Source organism: Lactuca saligna, chromosome 7, assembly GCF_052625555.1.
Source record: "Lactuca saligna cultivar CGN05327 chromosome 7, ASM5262555v1, whole genome shotgun sequence".
NCBI classification, from domain to species: Eukaryota; Viridiplantae; Streptophyta; class Magnoliopsida; order Asterales; family Asteraceae; genus Lactuca; species Lactuca saligna.
The window spans coordinates 100624301-100650356 of NC_136423.1; the positions used below are offsets into that span (position 1 = coordinate 100624301).

At 34.3% G+C, this 26056-nt stretch overlaps 1 protein-coding gene across 1 annotated transcript; it reads left to right on the forward strand.

The window, feature by feature from the left end:
* Positions 1-4698: 4698 nt before the first annotated feature.
* Positions 4699-15994, forward strand: LOC145005685 (yacP-like NYN domain protein). Its single transcript, XM_078964800.1, has 10 exons — positions 4699-5074; positions 5336-5407; positions 5557-5684; positions 5766-5926; positions 6888-6957; positions 7082-7136; positions 7330-7413; positions 7656-7694; positions 15536-15582; positions 15688-15994. The coding sequence occupies exons 1-10, from the start codon at positions 4952-4954 to the stop codon at positions 15797-15799; spliced, it is 891 nt and encodes a 296-aa protein (XP_078820926.1). The 5' UTR covers positions 4699-4951; the 3' UTR covers positions 15800-15994.
* Positions 15995-26056: the final 10062 nt, after the last annotated feature.

Consider the following 26056-nt stretch of genomic DNA (forward strand, 5'->3'; position numbering starts at 1 on the left):
CTATGACAAGCTCGGTTCGACTCCCAGGGCTTCGGATGATGTGAGGTTCGGTTCTTTGGGAGGCTCGGCTCCTTAAGGCTGTTTTTCGCGTAGACTTTCCGTTTTTGAGCGGTTTTTGACTAATTTAAGGGTTGGGATCCCCCGAGTGATTATAAGAAGTTGTGAGAGAGATTTCACATAGTTGGGGAGATTTCTCACACACAGAGAGATTTAGGAGTGATTTCACATACTTGTAAAGATTTCTCACACAGAGAGAGATTTTGAGAGAGATTTAGGAGAGATTTCACATACTTGCGGAGATTTCTCACACAAAGAGAGATTTTAAGAGATTTGGGAGAGATTTCACATACGTGGGGAGATTTCTAACACAGAGAGAGATTTGAGAGAGATTTTACATACTTTGGGAGATTTCTTACATAGAGAGAGATTTGGGAGAGATTGAGAGAGACTTTGTTTGTGACCCTTTTTGGGTGTTTAGCTTTTCAACGCAAGGTTGGTACACCCCGTTTAGCTTAGTTACGATGATTTTATGCCCCCAAGAGATCAGAAATAACGTTTTATCGCATAGTTTCATCACTTACCCTAATTAGGGTTTGAAATTTCTAAACGAATGAACTTTCCAAGTGCTAACTTCTCTTTAAAATAGTGAGTTGCACAATAGTACATAATGTAAGCCCTAATATACAAGAGTTTATTGAGTTGACTGGTTTAACCGGTTAACTTTGACTTGATCGGAAATTTGACGATTGTCATAGTAAATAACACATGTGATTCAAAAGTGAATCACGTATGAATTACATGCGATTCACAAGTGAATCACATATGAATTATATGTGATTCACATATACATCACAAGTAATTCACATATTAATCACATGTAATTCACATGTAAATCACAAGTGAATCACATATGAATTACATATGATTTACAAGTGAATCACATAAAATTAGTTGTGTATATAAATTACATGTGATTCACAAGTGAATCACATATGAATTATATGCGATTCATATGTAATTTACATATTAATCACATGTAATTCAGATGTAAATTACATGTGCATTTTTGTGAGTGTTCTTATATTAATCAATTTTTTTTAATTTTCTTGTAGATTTTGAAAAATTTGTGGAAAATATTGAAGAGGTGGAAAGTGATAAATTGAAGAAAATATGAAAATCTTAATATGAAAAAATGATAACAATGTGAATCTTCGTAACATTTTTTATTTTTTATTTTTTATCGAATAAAATACTTATACTATTATATTTATATATTGATTAATAAAAATGAATTTTTTTATGATTCACTTACGGATATTATAGTATAAGAAATATGCATATATTCATTTGAAAAAAAAATATGCATATATGCAACTAAAATGTTGATTTTTTTAAATATTTTGTTTTTGTTTTGTTTTGTTTTGTTTTTTTTTGTTTTATAAATTTACTGATTTTTTAAAATTTATACTTTTTTAAAAAAATGCACATTTTTTTAAAAAATTTTGCAATTTTTAAAAAAAAGTGCAGCTTTTTTTTTTTTTTTTTTTTTTTTTTTTTTTTTTTTAAAGATGCACTTTTTTTGAAAAAATATGTAGTATTTTAGAAAAAAATGCAGTTTTTTTGAAAAAATTAAAGAGTTTTTTTTTTTTTTTTAAAACTACAGTTTGTTTAAAAAAATTGCAGTTTTTTTTTTTTTAAAAAAAATTACAGTTTTTTTGAAAAAAAAATTCAAATTTTTTAAAAAGTTATGCTTTCCAAAAAAGTTAAAAAACCTACAATTTAAAAAAAAAAAAAACGAATCTTTTTTATATAAAAAAATCCGAAAATTTGTTTTATAATGTTAATTTGAGAGCTTTTTATTAATATTTGCAATAATACAAAAAAATTAAGTTGGATTGGTATGACGACAATCATGTCCTTAATGAATTAATTTTGATCAAACGCTCCACTTTTGATTTTCGGGAAACTATGAGTTATCAACCGATCTCATCCCTATATATATATATATATATATATATATATATATATATATATATATATATATATATATATATATATATGTATGTATGTATGTATAACAAGCTTTTATAGTAGTTATTAGTATTCCGAAAAAATCGAAACTTAAGTGACAAAGGCTTTATGAAATCTTCTAAGATGTTATTAGGTAAAAGAATTAGAGTTGGTTGAATATATTTACCGAAATAACCTAAACATTTTTTGCTAAGACGCACATAGAAATATGACATTGATGCGTGTAAAGACAAAACAAACATGTAACTTTCCACGAGGGACCATCATAAATGATTGAAATGTGTCGATTAAGATAAATAAAATATTGTTATACTAGACGAATTTCTGCACATTGCGCGACGCAAGTTAAAAATATATTGTTAGAATATAGTCTTTAGACACCTTTTAGTTAATTCGATTCATCAATTTTTGTTCTTTTATTATTATTATATTTAATGTTTTCCTATAACTATGTTAAAATATATATATTGAATTTTTTTAACATTATTTGATATTTTACTTTAGGTTTAAAAATTTACACTAAAATTTTAAGTTTATTTGATATATTAATGTAAGTTATTTATTTAACTATATATTGAAGTTAACAAATTAAGTATATCATATTGATAAGTCACAAACTCTTCCATTTATGATAATGCTTACAACTAAAAGCATATTTAAGTTAATAAATTAAGTATATTGTATGAAATATGAAAAGTTAGGAGTTTCAAATGAATATGGTGAAAGAAAAAATACGTCATTTATAATATAGTATGATATGATGATTATAGTTTTAATTTTTAATTCATTGTGATATATACAATTATTTGATAATTTTATAAACCGTTTAAAATTGTGTAAATTATATATCAAACGTATGATAATCTATATATAACGGGTAACAAAATGTATGAACAAAAATATGAACTACAACTTTTAGTAACATAAAAATACAAAAACATATATTATAACATTTATATTATAAAAGATATATATAAAATGAATAATAAAAAATATAAAAAATAAACACTACAACTTTTAATAACATAAAAACACTAAAACATTTGTTATAACATTTATATTAACTTTTCATATTTAAATGACAAATCTCTTCAAATACATTAACGTTTTTAATGAGCAAAACTTTCCAACCTTATAAAACAAAAGAAAATAAAAAGTTATTATTGATTACTAATTAATAATCATAAGTTAAAAACTTTTGAGTTGTAACTAATAAATATACATAAATTAAAAAACTCTTGAGTTGTAGTGTGAGTTTCAATTTATTATTATTATTATTATTATTATTATTATTATTATTATTATTATTATATTCGTCCAAATAATTGGTTTTAATGCATCATTTTAATCCCTTCAATTATTAAACATAAATATATTAAATTATAAATTTATAGCATACATAGGTGTATATCTATGTTAAATAAATCACATATAATATATATTTTCGTAAATGTCATATGTAATTCTTATCGTAGTAATATGGATAAATTACTTTCATATATCATGATAAGTCATCATAATTACATATCCAATGTTAAAAATTATGTTATCTTTTAGATATTGTATTGTAAATATGTTATGTAGGATAACCCAACAAAAAAATAATAGAAAATAAATATAATCAAAATTGAAAAACTACAATCAAATAAATAAGAACATTAGGTGGTTGAATATACAAATAAAAATGTTCCATACATATACATTTAAATCAAAAGAAAAAACTAACATTCGTCTACTTTGCTCAAACAAAAAAAAAATCTATATCCGTTTTCTGAATCTTCTTTCTTTATTGCACACTATTCAACCCTAGAAACTTGATGCTAATTTTTCACTAACCTGCAATCAAAATATTTTTCTTGAAAAAATAGAATGAGAAAGATATTCCAAGCAAAACATTGATGTTTTGAGAGTCACATTCAAGATTGAATAATACATACAAATCACATATAAAGATCAAATGGGAAATTGAATATAAAGAAAGAACAGAAAAGCTTCATTTGTTTTTGTTGAAAGAAAAAATCATATTACAATTACCATTGTGACATAACCCATTTCTTCAAATCATCATATTTGGATCGTGAATGCTTCAATTATATGAAAACTTTTGAATCATAATATCTTCAACCAAATGACGATTTTTTGTAAGAAAAATGTACTAATATAGCTACATATATAATGAAGGTGAAAGGGTGTAAGGGTTTGAAATGCATGAGGTGTTGAAGTTATAGAGTGTGTGATATTCTTGGAATGAGATTATATACGATTAATTACTTTGAAGGTGAAAGGGTGTGGGGGTTTCAAATGTATGAGGTGTTGACAAATTTTTATGGGGGTTTCAAATTCATGAGATTCAAGAAAAAATGTTAGCTTTATAAGTATCTATGATAAGGAACGAGGTATTGTAACAGAGCAGGATATTGAATATTTTACACACTTCCTAACAGTAAACGTATAAGAATCCATGGATAAGATCTCAAATGTAAATTTTAGATCACTTTTTTTTCATGGACTATTCATTTAATGTAGCCATGACTTTGTTGATGGCTTTTAGTTTTAGTAAAATTTAAAACATTGGTAATTGAAGGGATGAATATAGCCCGTGAAACATAGTTAAGGGACTAGTTTGGTAATTTGTTCTCTGAGGCTCTGAACAGATAAATCGTTGCTAGAACAAGGGGCATCATTGACGACACGAGGGAAAAGGAGAGAAAATTGAAGTTAACCGTAGTTTGCAAACGCTGAAAACTTTCATCTCTTTGATTCAAACAGACGATTACACTGGTTATGATGGAGAAGTAAACTTCATAAATTATCTGGGTATTAAGTTCAATCTGAAAATTTGAAAACCAAGAAAGAAGAGGTTATGGATTGCACATGGAATTCAAGAACAAGAAGAAGATTGAAGAACTAGAGATCACCCATGAAATCAATCGCAATCGCAAACTCTGCCTCATCGTCAATTTTCCTAGTGCCATACGCTAATGGTGGTGGTTCATCTTCCAAGATAGTTGCCCAGAAGAACAAGCATCCCCAATCTCCAAAGGTGGAACTTTTCCCATAATTTTCGTTTCCATATTTTGTTTTACATTATAATGGGTTTGTGCTACTGCATTTAATATCGTGAAATCTTACGGTGGCAATAGATTGATTACTAAGGTTATATCTTCTTGCTTCCCAGCTAGATCTTGAATTCCTAGTTTGGTATTACTGCTAACAAGTGAAAATTGGCTATCAAAAGGAGATAATTTAAGAATAAAAGATAATAACATTTAACAAATTGTTTAAAGAAGTTGTATTTTGATAGGGTTCAGAGCCACCTCCTGCCAGGATTACATCAAATGTGAAGCAGAATTTGCAGTTCTTGAAGTTATGGAAGGTGATTACTAAATGGTCTGGTCATTTTGTTTGTTTACAATTACAATCATGTATATACTCCCTGGGTCTAGCAAAAAGGTTATTAATCTTCCAACAACCCAACCCCCAAAGAAATAAAGCATCATGTGAGATGTAATGTGAACTTAACAGGAATATCAAAAGAGAAAATCTGGCACACCCAAGCCTGCTACGAGTTACCGGAGGAAGAAGGTGGAGAAAGGTGACCTTCCGGATGATGATACCGAGCTCTATCGTGACCCTACTTTGACCCTCTATTAGTAATTTTCTTTCGTGGCCTTCAACTTTTTGCATTTAGTTCATCTAATCTTTTATGGAGATTTTATGAAATTATTCAACAGTACAAACCAGGGAATAGACACTGCAGTCCCTGTGTTGCTTGTTGATGGTTATAATGTCTGCGGGTATTGGCCCAAGCTCAAAAAACATTTTATGGGTGGAAGGCTTGACCTTGCTCGCCAAAAGCTTGTTGATGAGCTCATAACCTTTGGAATGCTAAGAGGTATGTAATTATACGTCTGCTTAATGTGGCCAACATTTTTAATCACACAAGCACAAGCTACATATGGCTATTTCTTTTTGACTTACTGCTTACTAGAGAAAATCAACGAGCTAAGATTTTCCCCTTGGTCCTATAACTTAATACAAATTTGTTCCGATATATATTTTCCAACGAAACATGTCATGCTTTCTAATTATATTGGAAATGCAAGTGCTAATGTTAACTTGCAAGGACGTGGGTACGTGATGCATGGATTTAGATGTCGTAAAATGTTAACATAGCGGGGGTGCCTTTATACCCATGTGCATGTGTTCAAACAATGCATTGTGTCATAATTCATACTATATATATATATATATATATATATATATATATATATAGTAGAAGTTATAGGGTTAAAGCCTAAGACTTGTCATTTTTTTACTTATATTTAGCAAGTATTTTTCATGTATTTGTCTATTATAGAATCCTACATTCATTTCTTTCTAGTACATAATTGTACTTACAGTTTTTTCTTACAAGGCATTAAACTTTGATAATCTACCCAATTATAGTATTGTACTTTCATTTTTTTTTTTTAAAATTGTGTTGTATTTGGATGAAAATGATATAGTTGAAGAGATTATTTGGCATACAATGCTGTAATCTGAAGAAATGAAAGTATAATGCGATAACAAACAAATTAATGAGATAACATGGTTATTTCTTCTATTTAACTATTTTCCGTAAAAAGAAGAGCGAAATTGCTTCTCCTGCCATCCCATGCTCATACCTACGTGGATTTGTGGTAAAAACAAATTTGAGGATACATTCAACAATGCTCTCGAAGACATGCCAAGATGTTTTTTAATATAGTGTACTATAATCTTTTCATCGGTTTTCACAATTAAGGGCACCTTATTTATTTATTTATTTATTTATTTTTTAACTCTGCCTTGTTATTGCATTGGGAAATTTACAGAGGTTAAAGTGGTAGTTGTTTTTGATGCTATGATGTCCGGCCTTCCAATGCACAAAGAAAATTTTGCTGGGTATCACTCATAACCTGATATATTTAATATTTTTGGTATTTTAATTGCCTACTACTAGATGGTCTTAAATGTTGAACTTTCTGTGAGTTTGGATTCATTCTAATAAGATGGTATCATTTTGCAGTGTTGATATAGTCTATTCAACTGAAACCTGTGCTGATGCATGGATAGAGAAAGAGGTGATTATGCTTCTATTAGGCCTTGTTTCTTACACTAAACATGTTTTACTGCGGTCGCGTGCATTAGACCGGGACTGAGGCCAACATCAATGGAATATACGATGCAAAAAGGACGTGGATGCCCCTATCATAGAAAATAGCTCTATAAGTTGATTTTATCCAATTAATTGATTAGAACTGTCATATTTGAAAGGTTGCAGCATTGAGGGAGGATGGGTGCCCAAGGGTGTGGGTTGTCACGTCTGATCGATGTCAGCAACATGCAGCACATGGAGCGGTATGTCACCCTCTCTCTCTCTCTCTCTCTCTCTATATATATATATATATATATATATATATATATATATATATATATACTTTTTGTCCCACCCGGAAAGATGGGATAGTCTCTCATCAATACAAAAGATGTTAATGTCCTCATCGGCGAAACTAGCCCTACAAAGACTGTTCAGTCCCGTCCCATTTATTTTTTGTGTTACTTATAATGCCTTCTGACATGCAAAGTTATGGTTTCTTTAGGGGGCTTTCGTTTGGAGTGCAAAGGCATTAGTTTCAGAGGTAGAATTTATATCTCCTCTCATTGTATTGTCCAACATTCGGTCTTTTCTTTTCTTATTCCTCTTCCTCTTATATATATATATATATATATATATATATATATATATATATATATATATATATATATATATATATATCTTCATCTTCTCTCTAATATATTTATTAAAAGGGAAGTTGCATAAAACGATAATGTACTTTGGCCAAATTTCTATGTTGGATAATTAACTTTCTTTTGCCCAAGCTAATGTCATGCTTTGCTCAAACTGGAACCTCATACTCAGCAAATAACAAACAAGAACAAAAAAATTATAAGGCAAAAAGGATTTAGGAGGTGTCTTACTCTTTCTCATATGATTCATGAACAATAGAATAACAAGATAGAGACTCTCTTGCTATTCAAGGTGCTAGAACTTCCCACAAAAATTCCAATCTTTCAAAACATACCTCTCCCAGTAACTGACTTCCACTACTAATCACAACACAACAAACTGCTAAAATGGTAAAATACCAATCTTACTTTTTTCTGACTAGGGCATTATTTCCTTTTGAGCTGGATTTCCTGATTTACCCTTCCTGGCATTAGTGTAGTGAATTGGAGGTTTAGCATTACCCCACCCCCATAGATTCACCTAATCCTCATCAAGGTGGAAAACTGGAAACAAGTTGTTAATGTTGTGAAAATCCTCAATGTAGCCTCTGTTTCTGGTAGGTTCTTCCTCTTCTTTGTCTTGATTTATGGTTCCAAGTCCTAGCAACTGTGTCGGTTCTAGTATCATCTCTATTTCCTGGCTTAATTCCAAGTGTTTGACTCTTGGGCCTGTATGACCTTACTTGAGATGTGAAACATGAAAGAGAGGGTGGATAGGGGATGGATGAATCAGGGAGTTGAAGGCGATATGCAACCTTCCCGAGAAAGGGCTTAAAGAAACGGGTAATAGCTTCTCATTGGGTCACTTTGCTAATGAGTGCTGTCCACTGCTGCAACTTAACTGATCCCCCACCTCAAATTCGATCTCATTGCATTTCTTATACTCTATGCTCTTCATCTTCTGTTGGGCTGGCTGCAGTAAGTTGAACTTTACTTCATCCAAAAGCCACCAGCATGGCTCTTATTTTGTATTTGACCAATCGGGGAGGATCCCTATTCCCTACCTTAAAGTGCTTTGAACGGAATGCACCTTAAGGATGAGTGGAAAGACGTGTTATACGAGAATTCACCATTCTTTTGGTTCTCCTTGAATAAAACATCGCAAATAAGTTTCTAATGTGTTGTTCACCACTTTGGATTGCCCATCCATTTTTGGGTGATTTGCCGTACTCCTCTTCAAGCTTTTACCTTGCATGCGGAATAGTTTTTTTTCTAGAAAATACTTGTATCTCTATTGGACACGATAGATTCCGGGAACCCATGGTGTCTCACAACCTCCTTAAGAAATATCTCTGCCACAGTACCTGCAGTGAAAGGATGTTTTAGGCTGATAAAATGTGCAAATTTATGCAACTATGCTGGTAGTCCGCCACTGTTCCTACTTGGCTGACAGCAAGCCATTGCTCATAGAGCAATCTTGCTTTGATGACCTATATTGACGCAGCAACAATAGTTTCATGTCTTCCCAATTCCTAATCGGTGTCCTCCTGTGCTGTGCTCTCACTGATAGCATAGAAGAGTGTACCCTTTCAAAGCTACGACTGCAGCTTCTAACTTCTCTTCTTCCATCAAATGATAGAATGTAAAATATCTAACTTTCTGAATCTCCAATTTGCACACCGTTGTTTGTGTGAGTGTTTAATGGCTTTGAGTTTCTTGCCTTTCCTTTTGGTGGTCGGACAGGTGGTGGAGTAGAAGGAAACAATGGTTCTATGAGAGGTGGTCGGCCCCTATTCTCCTATTTTGGGAGTACACATCGTTTCTCCCACGGTAGCATGAAGTTTTCCTTTATCAATAGCCATTTGTGTGATTGTTTCAGTTAACTGCATCAGTTGTTGTTTCATCTTTATTTATTTATGGAAAGGACACATCAATATGCATGGATAATACCTTTCCTTCCCCTTCCGGTTCCTACGTTCATAGGGTTAGGACTTCTTTTTCCGATGGCAACAAAAGTCTTCGTCATATTTGGTCTTCTAAGATTGTTTTTATTGTTAAGTATAGTCATGATTTTTACCATGAATCTGTCTATTCAACAAATAAATAGCAGTTATGTCTATCAATATGTATGATATTGGATTATCAACAATCTAATGGTTGATCTCATATCTCACGTCCCTTCTTCCAAGGAATCCACTCTCTGTGGGCCACAACAGGAGGTGCCATGATGTTCCCTGATACCACTTTGATATGCCTTGCTCAAACTGGAACCTCAAACTCAGCAAATAATAAACAAGAACACAAAAATAATAAGGCAAAAAGGTTTTAAGAAGGTACCTAACTCTTTCTCTTATGATTTTGTTATGCACCCACTTCCATCACCTTAATTTAGAGAAGGGGTAGTTTGGGGAAATCATCTAATCGTCTAAAGCCTCAGGGAGCGCGAGAATCAGGGCCTCACACAACCTCTACCTCAGAGTCTCAAAAACCAACTGCTGATCATGCCCCAAACGACAGCTCACGCATCTTGATTAGTACAGGGGCATTATGCGTATTTTATATTGTTTTGCTTGTTATGACAGATAATATAAGAGGGTAGGTAATGAATCTTTTGTTTAAAACCTAGAATTATTTCCTGTCGGAGAGTAGCTATCTCGAATCAGCTAACCTATCCTTTTGTTCTTGATTCATTTGAGTAATAGTGAAGGAATTGCATTTTGTTCTTTACATCGAGTTGTTCTTGTTGTGTGTTAGTCATTAGATTAAGTGAGTTCATAACAATTGGTATCAGAGCAATAGATCCAAGAGCTGTTCAGAGGGTAGAAATGGCAGAAGAAAGATTCAAAGAAGTGTGTGTTGGACTACAAGAACAGATTCAAATTCAAGGGTCACTCCTGATAAAGAAAATGGAAGAGATGACTACAGGGAATAGAGAGTTGTTCTCTACCTTCGGAAAGGAGAAGGGAGTGGGGCAAGGAAGCAGCAACACAACACCGCCCCCACTAAGTTCACCACCGCCTGGATACCACGGAGGAACCAACCGGCGAATCAAGAAGCTAAAGTTACCATTATTTAATGGAAATAATTCCAATGCCTGGGTTCTTGAGGCAGAGAAATGATTTGTAGATTATCGATTATCAAAACAAGTAAAACTGGAGGTTGTGGTGGCGGCACTAGAGGGCTACGCTGATCGCTGGTATGACGAAGAACACTATGGTTGACCAATTAGAGATTGGGACGAACTAAAATCCATAATCATCTGGCGATTCGGATCCTCAATGTTGGTAGCAGAGCAATGGTGGTCGATCTTCCATGGCGGAAGGCAGTCGGAGCGCCAATGGAGTATCAGGGAGATAATACAGGATCTGTTAGATGATGGATGTGAAGAAACGGTTTTAGGGTTTCGCAAAGATTGGGCCTAAAATGGACAATTGGGCTGAAATTAGCACCTTGGACTCACATAAACCGAATAAGAAAAGGGACTCGTTAGAAGTTAGGGGTGCACAAACCCGTTTTCTTTATAAACCGATTCGGTTTTTAGAACCGGTTCGGTTCAGGTCAATATGATCAACACCGGTTCAAGGTCAAACCGGTTCAGTTTCAAATCGGTTCATCAATAAAAATATGCGAACTTTGTAAACCGGTTCAGTTCCCCGGAAACCTGTTCATGAAGAAACCGGTTCTTCAAACCGATTTATTGAACTTCTTTTTGTTTTTTGTGATTATAGTTCAAAACTGACAGCAAGAAAAGTAAAGGTTGCTTCCTGCAGAAAAGTGTCCTTGTGTTTTCCCATCATACAATCGTACACATAGCTTCATGCTTTTACCCATCTACCTACATATCCTTTTGACTTTTGGTCATTACAAAAGCATAGGTCCATCTAGCTCCGAGTCCTAATTTGTAATGCCATCTTATGGTCCTAGCTTCTGCAAAAAATTATAGACAATACAACCATACTTTTGCTTTTGTTCAGGCCATATCTTATGTGGATGAAAGCAAACAGGGGCAGTGGTGGTGGGTTAATGTTTAGTTTCGTTTTTCCTGTGGAGATGGTGAAGGTAGGTGATGATGGTGGTGTTTGATGGCGATGGTGTTTTGTTTCTACATGGAGGTGGTTGACGGGACTGAGTGTTCTGGTGGGTGAGTATGTGGGTATGGATGTTGGCTGTGAAAATGGCGCGGGAAGGTGGTGATGAGGAGGATATGATGATGGCAGTTCTAAACCGGTTCTTACTAAACCGGTCCTAAACCGGTCCCGACATCTAAAATCTCGAACCTGTCCAAACCGACGGATCAATTCACGAACCGGATCGGTTCTTCCTGAATTGGTTCAACGTGAACCGGTTTACCGGTTTATGAGATGGTTGGGTTCCGAACCGGTTTTTCTGTGCACGTCTATTAGAAGGTAACAATTTAATATCAAGCCAAATCTTTATTAAAATAGTTAAGCGTGAAGAGAACTTAAACCCACGTGAGATTGAATCAAAGATTACCAAATCAATCCCACAATCTGCAACCTTGGCACCGATTCTCACTTACGGAACACCCTTGTCGATGCTCAATTCGAACTTGGAGTTTTCGTTGAATCAAACACAACACAAAGCACAGGCCAAATAGGATCATACCGATCGGAGATCAGTTTCACTGTTTCTCCCAAGATCAATCATGTGCTCATAAATATCGAACCTGTTGGTTATATTGTTACTAGAGAAAAATCTGAAGGACTGAGAAAGAAAGATGATATAATATTTGCTAAGAAAAAGGTTGTTCATGGTTATTCCGACAAGAGCCTTGGATATGCGAAACAATTGGTGGGACATGGAATAAAGGTTTGGTGGCCACCAGACTAAAAGTATTGCGAAGGTACTGTTTCATCTTATAATCCTATAGACAAGCAGCACAAGGTATTATATGTTGATGGTGGTGATGAAGTGCTGAATTTATGTTTTGAAAAATGGAGTATACTTGATAAGTCATCACCTCATGAAGAAAAGGTTTCAGAATTACCAAGCCCCATTACCACATCTAGCAAGCATCTAAAGCAAAAGGGTAAAAGAAAGCTAGAATTCTCACCAATGCTTCTCAAATTCACCAAAAAGAGTCTCATTAGAAACAAAACCCACAAAAGGAGATAACATAAAAGACACGAGCGGGACTTCAGAACAACTCAAGCAAGCTGAAGGCGTAACAGTCAAGTTTTGATGTAGACGAGCTAGTGGTTATTGGTGGAGATGATTCAGATACAAATACTTTATTTCTTGGTGAATACTTTAGGAGTAAAAGGTTGAAGAACCGAGTCAATTGGGTACTCAAAGATGGGATTGGGTACCTAAACAAGTCCCTTGTATCAAAATCGGGGCGACATTTTGATGGAATGGAGATTGTTTGCTGATTTTATAGAAAATGTTGGTTTTGGTATGAAAATCTTGACTCCAACTTGTCCCTATTGTGTTATCCACATTTGTGCTGCTGCTGGAGGAGGGCGATCACCGGGAGCTGTGTATGTGTTTGCTTGGCTTCACATGTGTAGCACAAGATGGTGCTCAAGGAATCAAACCTTGTAGGACCGGGCATATGTTCTTTAAGTCCGGTGAGAGAACAAAAGTTGTACGGAAGATGATTATGACTGTCATGCCCAAGCAATGGAGGGACATCTGTTCTTCATACCCTCCATTCCAAGAATTTCTATCCAAAAGTGGTGAGGTAACACGTTTGAAATATGAAAATAATGACATCTATTTCATTACTTTAGAAGGAAAGAAGTTTGTGGAAAACTCTAGGTTCCTCGAGAAGTTGAAGAAGGAAGGGTATGAGCTAGTGATGAGTATGCTTTTGGACAGTTGAGGAATATGGAGACTGAGTTACAGGAGCCCACCCTTATCAAGCAACAATGGTATAGAGACTGAAGAGGGCAACATTGGGAATCTTGTTACATTTGTTGTTGTATATCAACAGTGTGTTGTTTTCAAATATGGAACTGCAGTGCAGTTGAGATCAGACATGTCCTGGTCCCTAGAGTTGAACTACAGCACTATGTCGTGGTATGGGTGGCTGGAGGGAAAATGGTTGAAAGAACAAAAAATAGATCTATACAACAGGCTAAGGGAGACACAAGCTCTGTTTTTAAAGATGAGAGAAAATTTATAAGTAATGGCAAGGTGAATCTTTAGGGGTGGGGTATTGTTATGCACCCACTTCGGTCACCTTAATTTAGAAAAGGGGTAGTTTGGGGAAATCATCTTAATTAGTCACAGGGGCATTATGGGTATTTTATATTGTTTTGGTTGTTATGACAGATAATATAAGAGGGTAGGTAATGAATCTTTTGTGTAAAATCTGGAATTATTTCCTGTGGGAGAGTAGTTATCTCGAATCAGCTAACCAGCCTATCCTTTTGTTCTTGATTCATTTGAGTAATAGTGAAGGAATTGCATTTTGTTCTTTACATTGAGTTGTTCTTGTTGTGTGTTACTCATTAGATTAAGTGAGTTCATAACAGATTCCTGAACAATTGAAGAACAAGATAGAGACTCTCTAGCTATTCGAGGTGCTAGACCCTACCAAGAAAATTCCAATCTCTTAAAACATGCCTCTCCCACTAACTGACTTCCACTACTTATAGCACAACAACATACTACTGAAAAGGTAAACCACCAATTTTACCCTAAACTGATTAGGGCGCTATTTTCTTTTGAGCTGGATTTCTTACTAGAGACTCTCTAGCAAGAGTGGCATTTATATAAAGAAAAGTTAAAACTCAGTTTATTCACTTCTTTGTTTTTGGTTTACCTTTTTCAGTAAAATGCACAATATCTTATCATATTTATATGAATACAATGAATAATGTATAAACATCAAAATATTTGTCTAATTACTCATTTTTTTGTTGAAATATATTGGCTTAATTCCATAAAAGGTCCACGAGTTTGATGTTTTTATGGTTTTTTCCCAAAAACCCCAAAACTTTTCGAACATTTTCTATCTGGTTTGCTGGTAGTTTTCCCAAATGCTGTAGGGTTAAAAGATTTTTTTTTTTTTTTTTTTCTTTTCAGCGTGGTAACGTTATTATATAGCTATAGATAACACCGAACAAGATTATTAAAAAAAGTTTTTTTTTTTTTTCCCTTCCGGAAAAGATTATTCAAGTAAGCTTTATGATACATATTTATATATCCACATTTACAAAGCCTCTCAAAGCAAAGGTAAATATAGATGTAGAGGGTGAAAGGGTGTGATGGTTTGAAGGTATTACGCACCCTTGGTGGTTTTCCATCTTCCTCCATCAAGAACACCATAAGCAACAACAACAATGTGACATGTTTCCGATTAAAAAGAAGTGTTTTTTAGATTTTTTTTTTAAAAGTATTACCGGTAAACCTGCTAAGAATGCCAAAATGAGAAAGTTGGAACAGTGTTGGGCCTTTTTGTAAAAACATCAAACTTGTGGGTATTTTATGAAATTAACCCAATTATATTTTGTCCAACCACCCTTGCTGCTTCTTCATTCCAGGTGGCGCTATCTTTATTCCCTTGATTAATATGACCTTTTTTTGTTGTTCAACCACCAAAAACCATGAAAGATAAAATCAGAATATAATGTTAAATCACAAAGAACCTAAATCAAATCTGTAACAAACCACAAACCCCTCTATCTGAACACAAAGTTAAAACCCAAACATGAACAAAGAATAACTTTAAAAAAGTCGCGACATCTTGATGTTTCATGTTGCATCCTGTTTAAATGAATTTCAGATCAAGACTTCACAAAAAGAGGTCGAGAGAATGCTTCAAGAACATAAGTGAGTTACATTAAATGATACCTTTAATGGGTTTATCCAATGATGTTTATTTTATTTTATTTATAAATGTTTTGCATTAATGGTGGTGTGGTGCAACTCTTTCAGATCAACATCAGTGCAGGGTAAACTGTTGAAGCACAATCTTGATTCTGGGGTAGTGGATGCTCTCAAGGATCTCAGAAACAAACTCTCTGAAACCGACACCAAAATAAAATGAAACAAAATATGTGTCGTTCTCTCCTTTCAAGAAACACCAACTTATGTGTTCTATTTCTTTATAAAATTAACATAATTTAAAGTGCAAACACATTTTTAATAAAGTCTTATTTGGAAGTAGTATCTACAAGTTTTATTTGGCGGATATCCGCAATATCAATGGCACAATATGAATGATACTCGAATCTGTTCCACATGAGTATGAGTTATGTCACTATGTCTCATGTGCCCACATGAGTATGAGTTATGTCACTATGTCTCATGTGCATGTGTGGTTCAAGTAATTACTGCATTTTATTTTTTAAATGGCTAACCAACTCGTGTTTTCTTATCTTTACCTGCTATCTCATGTCATTCCTCTTTTCATTTTTATACTTTTGAACTAGATTTTAAATTTTGTAATGGATTTGGTATGAACATTAAATTTTATTACGAATTAATCCCAAATTTAGTTTAATTTACGAATTTACTTTTTTATAACTTAAAAAAAAACTAGAATTTTTTTTAAGATTTTTTTTTTCATAATTTTATAGGTTTTTTAGATTCTTTCACAACATTCTTTTGTAACTTTTTATTTTTTTTACACTGACATTCATTTTTAATACAACCACTTTTACTCGAAAGTATTTTGTAATTGTTCTATAAAAAATTTACAACATTTTTATACAAACTAAAAGTTTATAAATTTTCTATAATTTCTCAACACAACGTTTTAAACTTGTTTTACACTTTCATATGATTTATCTTTAACAAAAATATTTTTAATTATTATAAAAAATAGTATAAAAAAGTTATAAAAAATATATGAAATATTTTTAAGATGTTAAGTTTAGAAAGAGTTGTATGAAAGTTATAGAAAAGTTATATGAAAGTTATACGGAAATGTAAAAAAAGTTGTAGGAAAAGTATAAAATGTTGTATTAAAAAATATGAAAAATTTTATAACTTTTTTTGTAAATACGTGTAACAAGTAATAAATTTTTGGGCAAAATGCAGAAAAGCAAAACCATTTAGCTACAAACATTTACAACAATCTTTATATTTTGTTTATATGCAGAAAAAATTACATTTTCGGTTACTTTCACATTATCCAAAATATCTGAGTTATTTATTTATTTATTTTATGAAATTACCGGTTGTCTTATGACATATTTATCTTTTCCGTTTTAGGGTAACATGAAAACAAAAATAAGTGACATTCGTTATCTAAGTTAAATTATGAGAAACAAATCATTTGTTCAACGACCATTTATTTACTCAAGCCAAAGTAAATGACATTGTTTATTTTTTTTTCCATGTTAATCTAAAAACCATTTAGCTACAAACATTCAGAAAAACCTTTATATTTTGTTTATATGCAGAAAAACTTACATTTTCGGTTATTTTTCACATTAACCTGAATATCTGAGTTATTTATTTATTTTTTTATTTTATGAAATTACCAGTTATTTTATGACATGTTCATCTTTTCCGTTTTAGAGTAACATGAAAACAAAAATAAGTGACTTTTGTTATCTAAGCTAAACTATGAGAAACATATCATTTGTTCAACGACCATTTATTTACTCAAGCCAAAGTAAATGACATTGTTTATTTTTTTTCCATGTTAATCTAAAAACGAACAAAATAAATGTCATGTCATAAAACAACAGTAACTTCTTAAAAGTAATAGATACTTGGATAAATCTGAAAAGTAATTGCAAATATAAGGGTTTTTCTATATATAAACAAAATAAAAGGGCTTTTCTGAATACTGGTAAATAAACGGTTGTTCTTTTCTCCATTTTTGCTCTAATTTTTTTTTTTTTTTTTTTTTTTTTTTTTTTTTTTTTTTTTTTTTTTTAATAAAAAGTTCTAAGATGTTGTAATACAAGTAATGAAAAAACAATAAAAAAAGTAAGAACACAGAAAATCTAAAATGGTTGTAAAAAAATCTAAAAAAAGTCTTACAAAGTTGTAGAAAAATAAATTTGTACATCAAACTAAATTTAGGACGAATTGTTAATAAAATTTAATGTTCAAATTAAATTCGTAACAAAATTTCAAATTTAGACAAAAATGTAAAATTAAAGAGGGGTGACATGTTCAACCCGAGATAACATGTAAAGATACATTAAACTTGAGTGGATTATACATTTAAAATATAAAATGCCTTTCTTGGCAACTTGAAACAATTAAAAAAAATTCTTTCCAAAATTCAGTGATAACTTATCTTAGAAACCCTTAAAAGCATGTGTCATTAAGAAATGTGGTTGGTATGTGGATTCAGATCATATTATCGACTTATATATTTGGAACTAGATATTATTAACTTACTCCTACGAAGAGATCAAATTTAAACATGATACCAAATCATATAACCTCTAAAGAAAACGTTATTACCAAATGAAACTTGATTTTGAAATTCCTTAAAATTGGATTTTGTTGGTCATCTTTTAGGCATTTTGCAGTAGTGACCCATGACTCTTTACTCACTTTATACTCATGGATGTAAGGATTTCAATTGGATAACATTGTTCCCTACCAAAGCCTGGATCCCTAAGCTCCAAGACAAGAAGAACAAAGCCTAGATCCCCAAGCTCTAAGACAACCAACACTTCTCCAAGGAGTTCTTCTTCTAAAGGCACCGAATATCCACAAAAATCATTCCAATGCTCAAAAGCCTTCCAAATGGGGGCTAGGGTTTCGATCTTAGGATTAGAGGGGATGGAGGCTGAATTTAATAGGGTTTGAAGATGAGTTAAGACCTTTAAATAGGGTCTAAGACCTTAAATTAGGGTTTGAGTTTGGGTCGCGTACGCCCAACGTACATCTGGTATGCCCAGTGTACACAAATCAACCTTTACGATTACTGCAGCCAAGTATGCCCAATGTACATCCTGTACGCCCAACGTAGTCAACTTAGCCTTAAAACATCCTAACTTCTGAAGGCCATAACTTCTTCGTTCTAACTCCGATTTCAACGATCCTTATATCCACAGAAAGGTAATGAGAAGCTCTACAATCCTATCAACTATCCTTTGCCTTAAAACCTTACAAACTAAAATCCTAAATTCGTGAAAGTCCCAAACCATCACTTTACTATTATATCATTGGGCTCCAAAGCACAAACCGAACTCTTGGTTCACCTAATCTATATTACCCACATCCAAATGGGTCTAAAACTCCCTTCCCCAAGCCCCGAAGCCTTATGATAGCTGACCTTCGGGTCATAACCCCGAATTATGAAATGATTCAAAACAGGGTGTTATAACTCTCCCCCACTTAAATTGGATTCCACCCTTGAAATCATTCCTTACTACCTTTTTGGCGACCATACGATCTAACCAATTCCTCTTGAACCACACTTTGACGAAAAGGTTGACTTATGCATACGACGACCTTCCAATGCTATCATCAAAACTCAATCTTACCCGGACTCATACGCCATGATGGAGAACGAATTATTGATTGTCACAGCCGTCAATTTTCGATCAAGTCAAAATCAAATAAAGTCAACAAGTCAAAACGGTCAACCCAACTAACCCTTGTGTGCTAGGGCATACGCTAGGTAATTACTATACAACTCGCTATTCTAATGAGAAATCATAAATTGAAAAGTTCGTACATCTAGATTTCCTTAACCTAAAACTGTGGTAAGTAACAAACCAAACCGATAAAACAATATTGCATACTCATTTGGGAGTGTGTAAGATCCTTAAACATAGCTTAACGGAGTTTGCGGACCTTGCGTTGCGAAGTCGGACACTAAAAAATATCACAGACGAAAACTCTCTCAACCTCTTTCACTCTATCTCTCCCAAATCTCTCTAAATATGAGAAATCTCTCTAAGTATGAGAAATATCTCCAAGTATGTGAAATCTCTCCCAAACCTCTCTCAAAAGTTCCTTTAACTTTTTGTAGTCTTTCGGGCCATCCCGACCCTTAAATGGGTCAAAAACGGCTTGAAGCGGGCTAAAAACGGATAAAATAGACTTAAGGACCCGAAACTCCTCTTAAGGAGCTGAACCCTCTTAGGATCCGAACTTGTTAGAAGCGAAGGTGTCAGAAGTGAAGGCATCAGAAGTGAAGGCATTAGAGGCGAAGGAATCAGAAGCGAAATACACCATCTCGGACCGAGGCTCAGTAGACCGAACCCGAAGGTCCCTTTGGACTGAACCTCGCCTGAGCACCGAACCTCCCTTCGGACCGAGCCTTCCCTTCAGCTTCGCTCTATTTCTCCTTCGGGCTATTTCGCTCCAAGCTCACCTTCGGCCCAACAGCAGTAAGTGTTGGATTAGTATCTAAGTCCATAACTATTTTGGTATGTACTTGACCCGATGGTGCATGGTCCTTTTGGGTTGCCTTCACCAAAGCAACTTGATAGGATGAATTATGGAGAGAAAGGATTAAATATGTAACAATTGGTAAAAATAGGAAATATCGTGCGATGCTATGTTTTGATTATTAAGCAATATGAGTATTTTATCAAGAATGGTTGAATGAATTTAACCTTTTTTATTTAAATAAGTTATTGTGAAATATAAAACAAGTAACTATTGATAAATTTCGTTATGATGTATGACTACGAACCATCACCGGTTTGAGAAATTAGCATATAACATCATTTAAACGCAACAAACTTAATTTTTGTATCAACACTCTAGTTGATAAGTAAGTTAGGTTCTATGTAAAACGTTTTCTTAATAGATGTGAAGGATCTAAATTTGACAAATATACGAACCAAAGTGACAAAACGTGTTTAACGATATGGTTAACCGGTTAAATGTCACGAAATTATACATTGGTCAATAAATTTTATATTTAAATAAATAAAAATATAAAATGAATTATTATAAGGTATAATTAGAATATATTTAAGTGTTTTTGAATAAAAAGAATAAAACATAAACATTAAAGTTCAGATACACAAAAACTACATTGTTATTTTATACTAAGTATACATGTATGTATTTGTACATATGTATTATTATCTAGTGAATGACTAGTAATGGGTCATGATTTAAGTGATTTCATGTAAGGAATATGATTTCTAAATCAATTAAGATAAGAGAATTGGTGGAGATATGTGCCAACTTAACTAATAAGTGCTTAATCACTTAAGACATTTTACTAAAAATGCTTATTAATCCCTCTTCTAATTTTCGAGATTAAGACCTTCCCTCTCCTTAACTAGAACTCCTAACTAACAAAATAACTAGTAGTTAGTTAGTTAACTAACTCTATCTCTAAGCAACCACCCAAGCAAGTGGCTAGACAAGATCACATCACTTAAACTCACATCCCATCACAAGCTAGTCTAGGTTTTGTCCCCTTATCCTCTTCCACTCTTTCCTCCTTCATATCCACGAAATTTCCTCTTCATTTTACCCTCATTTGACCAGCCAATAATCCAGGGAATTACTCTCAACCTTCATCTCATTTTCAAGCACAAGAATTTCCTTCCAAAGCCATCACAACCATGAACTAAAGGGCTGCTGTCCCTTTTGTGTTTCAGCCACCATTTCACCCATCTACACCTTCCTTTTGCTTGATATTTTTACCACCAAATACTCCTGGGAGTTAGTTGTTAGGCTACTCAAAATTATAGATTCAAAACAGTGAGTAAACTACCCTTTTTCTTACTCTTTTGGTGTGAAGTTTTCGTGACAGCAACATAGCCAAAACAGTGGCTGTTTTGGAGCATCAAACCAACACCCAAAAGTTCTTCATCTTCAACCTTCCATTCTTCAAGTATTCAAATAAGGTGAGTTCATACCCCTACATTTTCATGTTTTCTTCAAGTTTTACGGGGGGGGGGGGGGGGGGGGGGTTAGAACACTAAACATAACTTAAATTTAAATGATAGCTTTCTACAAAAAAGTTGAGTCCTGTTCACGTACTTTTTTGACCATCTTAAACTTAATATCTTTCAAAACTGTACAATATGAAAATATTTCAAGTTTATACCTTTCTAAGGACTACTCGCAAGCGTTCATACATTTTTTCTACAATTTATGGCGATTTTTATAAAACTGCCTGTCATTTCAGAAGTGATTTCGGACCAGTCTGTGAAGATGTTTATTTTCACACTAGTTTGAGACCAATAAAAATCATAATAAAAATTAGGAACAAAGTAGACTCATTTTATAAACTCTCAGAGGTGACGGATTCAGTTTTTGACTTACGATGATTTTTCTATGAGTTTTCTAAAAACAGGGACAGTAAAGGGTAAAACTGTCAAAAGTGGTTTATAGATTTATTAACACCTTCTAACATTTTTGAGCAATGTTTATACATTAAGGAAGTTAAAACACAATCATTTAAATATGTTTAATTACCATTTTTACAAAAGTTATAAGTACAAAAAGGTCTTTAGTATCAAACTTAAGGATTATTTCATGCAAAGTTTCTAATAAAAACGTAAGAATATGAACAACAATTACGAAACATACCAAATCATCTTTTAAAATTTATACATACATATATATATATATATATATATATATATATATATATATATATATATATATATATATATATATATATATATATATATAACCATATACATATATATTCTTTGTTTACAAACTTGTCTTCTACATCAAAAATATACCTATATAGTTTTACGAGAACATCATGAACTGTTATGTAACGTCCCAATTTTCACGTTCGAAAATTTCATTGTAAAACATTACTTTAGAAAACATTAACAATTAAAAACACAATAACACAACGTAAACCATGTTTAAAAAGCCAAACCATACAACCCATCAAAATATCAGAGTACAAATCCCAGTGAATCCCGTAAATGCGGAAACCAGAGTGTGTGCATGATGCGCCGCTACCGCGCCAGCTCCTTCCCCTTCGAAGAAGAGGTACCTGAAACCAAAACTGTAAAACGTAAGCACAAAGCTTAGTGAGTTCCCTCACTGTACCACATACCACATAATCACATAACATACGTAAATTTGTCAGGCATATCTGGGTGCCCAACCTACCCCTTCGGTCCTCTCGACCAGCTACTGCCTAGCATATCTGGGTGCTGGCCTCCCCTTTGGTCCTTTCGACCAGATACTGCCTAGCATATCTGGGTGCTGGCCTCCCCTTCGGTCCTTTCGACTGGATACTGCCTAGCATATCTGGGTGCTGGCCTCCCCTTCGGTCCTTTCGACCGGATACTGCCTAGCATATCTGGGTGCTGGCCTCCCCTTCGGTCCTTTCGACCGGATACTGCCTAGCATATCTGGGTGCTGGCCTCCCCTTCGGTCCTTTCAACCGGATACTGGGGACTATTTCACCCCCTACTACTACCACATAACACATATATCACATAGTCTATCTAGCATGGCTGGGCATAACCGCCTCTTCGGCCCTATCGACCGGTATTCTGGGGGACTATCTCCCCCTACTGTCACTAACACATAACATAACATAGTAGTAGCAACCCAAGATGGATATCACAAAGACAATCATCTAATCACACATCTCCTACTGGTGAGCCGACATTGTGGCCTTAGACCCACCGCTACTGGAAGGTAACTCACCTGATACTGCTGAACTGCTGCTGCTAATCCCTTTGACCGCTACCTGACCTCTGTCTTCGAACTGCTGCTCCACTAGCTCCTCGAGCTACCAATATCAATATAACACTTAGTCCAACTGACCTCCAATGGTCAACTAAGTCAACTATTACCAATGCCAAAGTCCTGGTCACAGACAACCTTCCAGGCCAACCCTACTCGCCGAGTCACCCTACTGATTCGCCGAGTCCATATACTTAGAGATATTCCTGTTCGCGACTCGACTCGCCGAGTCTACTGATTCCCGAGTCATGTCCTGTCCAACTCACTGAGTCCTGGCTCGACTCGCTGACTCGAGTCTTAACTCGAAGGGTTTGGGACCACGCGACCTGACTCGTCGAGTCCAAGAACAGACTCGCCGAGCACAAGGAAATCTCCAACCAACTCGCCGAGTTGTTCATCCAACTCGCCGAGTTCCTGCCCATCTTCATCCGACTCGTCGACCTGTTCATCCCACTCGTCGAGTTCCTCCTCATCTTCAAGCTACTCGCCGATTCCACTCGAAGGACTCGCCGAGTTCATTCGGTTCTACATACATGCAGAGGACTTTTGAGTCATGCATGGACTCCAAACTGTAGATCCACTCTTCTAAGGTCTATTCCTTACGTAAAGTGGCAAACTTTACGTGTGGCTGAGGAGATCTAGGCTCAAAACACTATAAACTAGGGTTTAAGACAAAGGGGCTCAACAATCAACCCAACAACTGATGCTTTATGAGTCTCTAGGCAAAGATACACTTAGATCTGAAGTAGTAACTTCAGATCTGAGCTTCCAACTCGAAATGGGTCTTAATCAACCATAAAACCCCCAAAACTCATAACAAAATAGATCTAGATGCAAGGAAGGGAAAATGGCAGCTTAATACCTCCAAGAAGAACACAAACTGAAGTAGATCCCGGATCTACACCTCTCTTTTGAAGCCACCTTCCTGATCTTCAAGTCCCTTCCAAGATTTCCTTCCCCCAAAACTATTTCTCTCAAATGATGGAGGCTCCCACGAATCTAGGGTTTACAGTTTCTCTAGGATGATATGGAGGCTGAGGGAGGGGCATAACTCCCTTTTATATAGGATACAACTCCCAGAATTAGGGATTTCCTCGTACAGACCAGACTCGCCGAGTCGGTCACTTACTCCCTGACCCGGATCCCGCTCGGACTCACCGAGTCCCTCCTTGGACTCGCCGAGTCGACCCCTAACTTAGGGTTTTCTTTCCTTTCTTGGTCTTTGAAACTTTGGGTCTTACATGTTACATACTAGAAACAGTATTTCAAGAAGTTTACTTTCACCTACAAGAACAAACAAACATTTTCACAAGTAAATCTGTTTTTATACTAAGTTTTGTGAGACATTAACTTCACGTACGTTTGAGTACACATTTCAAGTCCTGTATTATATACCAGAATTCCTTGGAGGGGGAGCATGGTGTTTGTGTATAGATCTATACAGGCTTGACAACCCGCGCCCTGACTGTTAGCTACAGTCCACCATTTGGGGTGACAAACGTCAGAACATTCCAACGCCTGAAGAACGTTGTGTATAGGCATTTCTAGTCAATAGCATGGTTATAAAACTCACATGGAGTATTAAAAACACATTGATTTACGAGGTTTTTCAGACGTATTGGAAATTTTATACGTACATACATTTTCTAGAAACAAACATTGGTCTTGAAAGAAGGCCACATTTATGCTAGTAGAAAATATAGGATTTTCTAGGAACAAACAAACAAGAACAAAACATTTCATTTCATACAAACATTGTCATTTAATACTTACGAAACTCGCCAGCTTAAATGCTGATCTACTCTTTCAAAACTACTTGTATGTCCCAGGGATTCAATAATTATAGGTAACAAACAGGTTTTGAAGAAGGGATGCTGCGGTGCCAGTTTAAATTCATATTTTGGCATCATATTGTAATTGGTTTTGAACATGTACCTTTTCACAATGTAAACTTTCAATTATATATATGATGGTTGTAGTGCTTTCTTTACTATGTATTCATTTCTTACGTTACCAAATGAAGTCATCCGCCCCCGAACGTTTCCGCCGTTCCGGTTTGGGGGTGTGACAAAATATGATTTATTAATATATTATGAGAATAATATATTAAAGAAGAAATCATATTGTTTAATTAATATTAGTCAAGAATCAATTAGTAATTAGTTTTGTGACTAACAGAGATTAATTAAACTCAAGGGACTGGAATTGTAATTATAAGATAATTGCAATTTGGGGTATGGATTGTCTTAAATTAAGGAGTGATGAATTCTATGGGGAAGCCCATAAGGAAATCATCCAAGGCCTTAATTAAAGGAGTCTATGGGCTGCTTAGGGCTTAAGCATCCAAATTAGGGTTTCCTTGTTAGATAACCTTAATAGCCTTACTATATAAAGACCCCTTATGACCCAAAAACGTGGGGAAGACTTCTTCTAGGGTTAGAACACGTTTTGGGCAGCCTCCATCCTCTCTCCTCTTCATCCTCTTGCTTACGGTGTTTGTGAACCATTAGAGGAGTGACATTTGTGACTCTAAGCTTTCTAAAGTCAATACAAGGAGGAATTAAGTTTGTTATTGCTACATAACAATCAAGGTATGATATTAAACCTAATTGCATGTTAATATGATTAATTGAATGATAGAATTAGGGTTTATAGTCTTGGATAACATGCATGTACAATAGAGAAACCTAGA

Coding starts and splice junctions, on each gene's coding strand:
- LOC145005685 (XM_078964800.1), top strand. CDS start 4,952: ATGAAATCAATCGCAATCGCAAACTCTGCCTCATCGTCAATTTTCCTA. Junction 5,927..6,887: donor AACCTTTGGAATGCTAAGAG/GTATGTAATTAT, acceptor GGAAATTTACAG/AGGTTAAAGTGGTAGTTGTT. Junction 7,137..7,329: donor ATGCATGGATAGAGAAAGAG/GTGATTATGCTT, acceptor CATATTTGAAAG/GTTGCAGCATTGAGGGAGGA.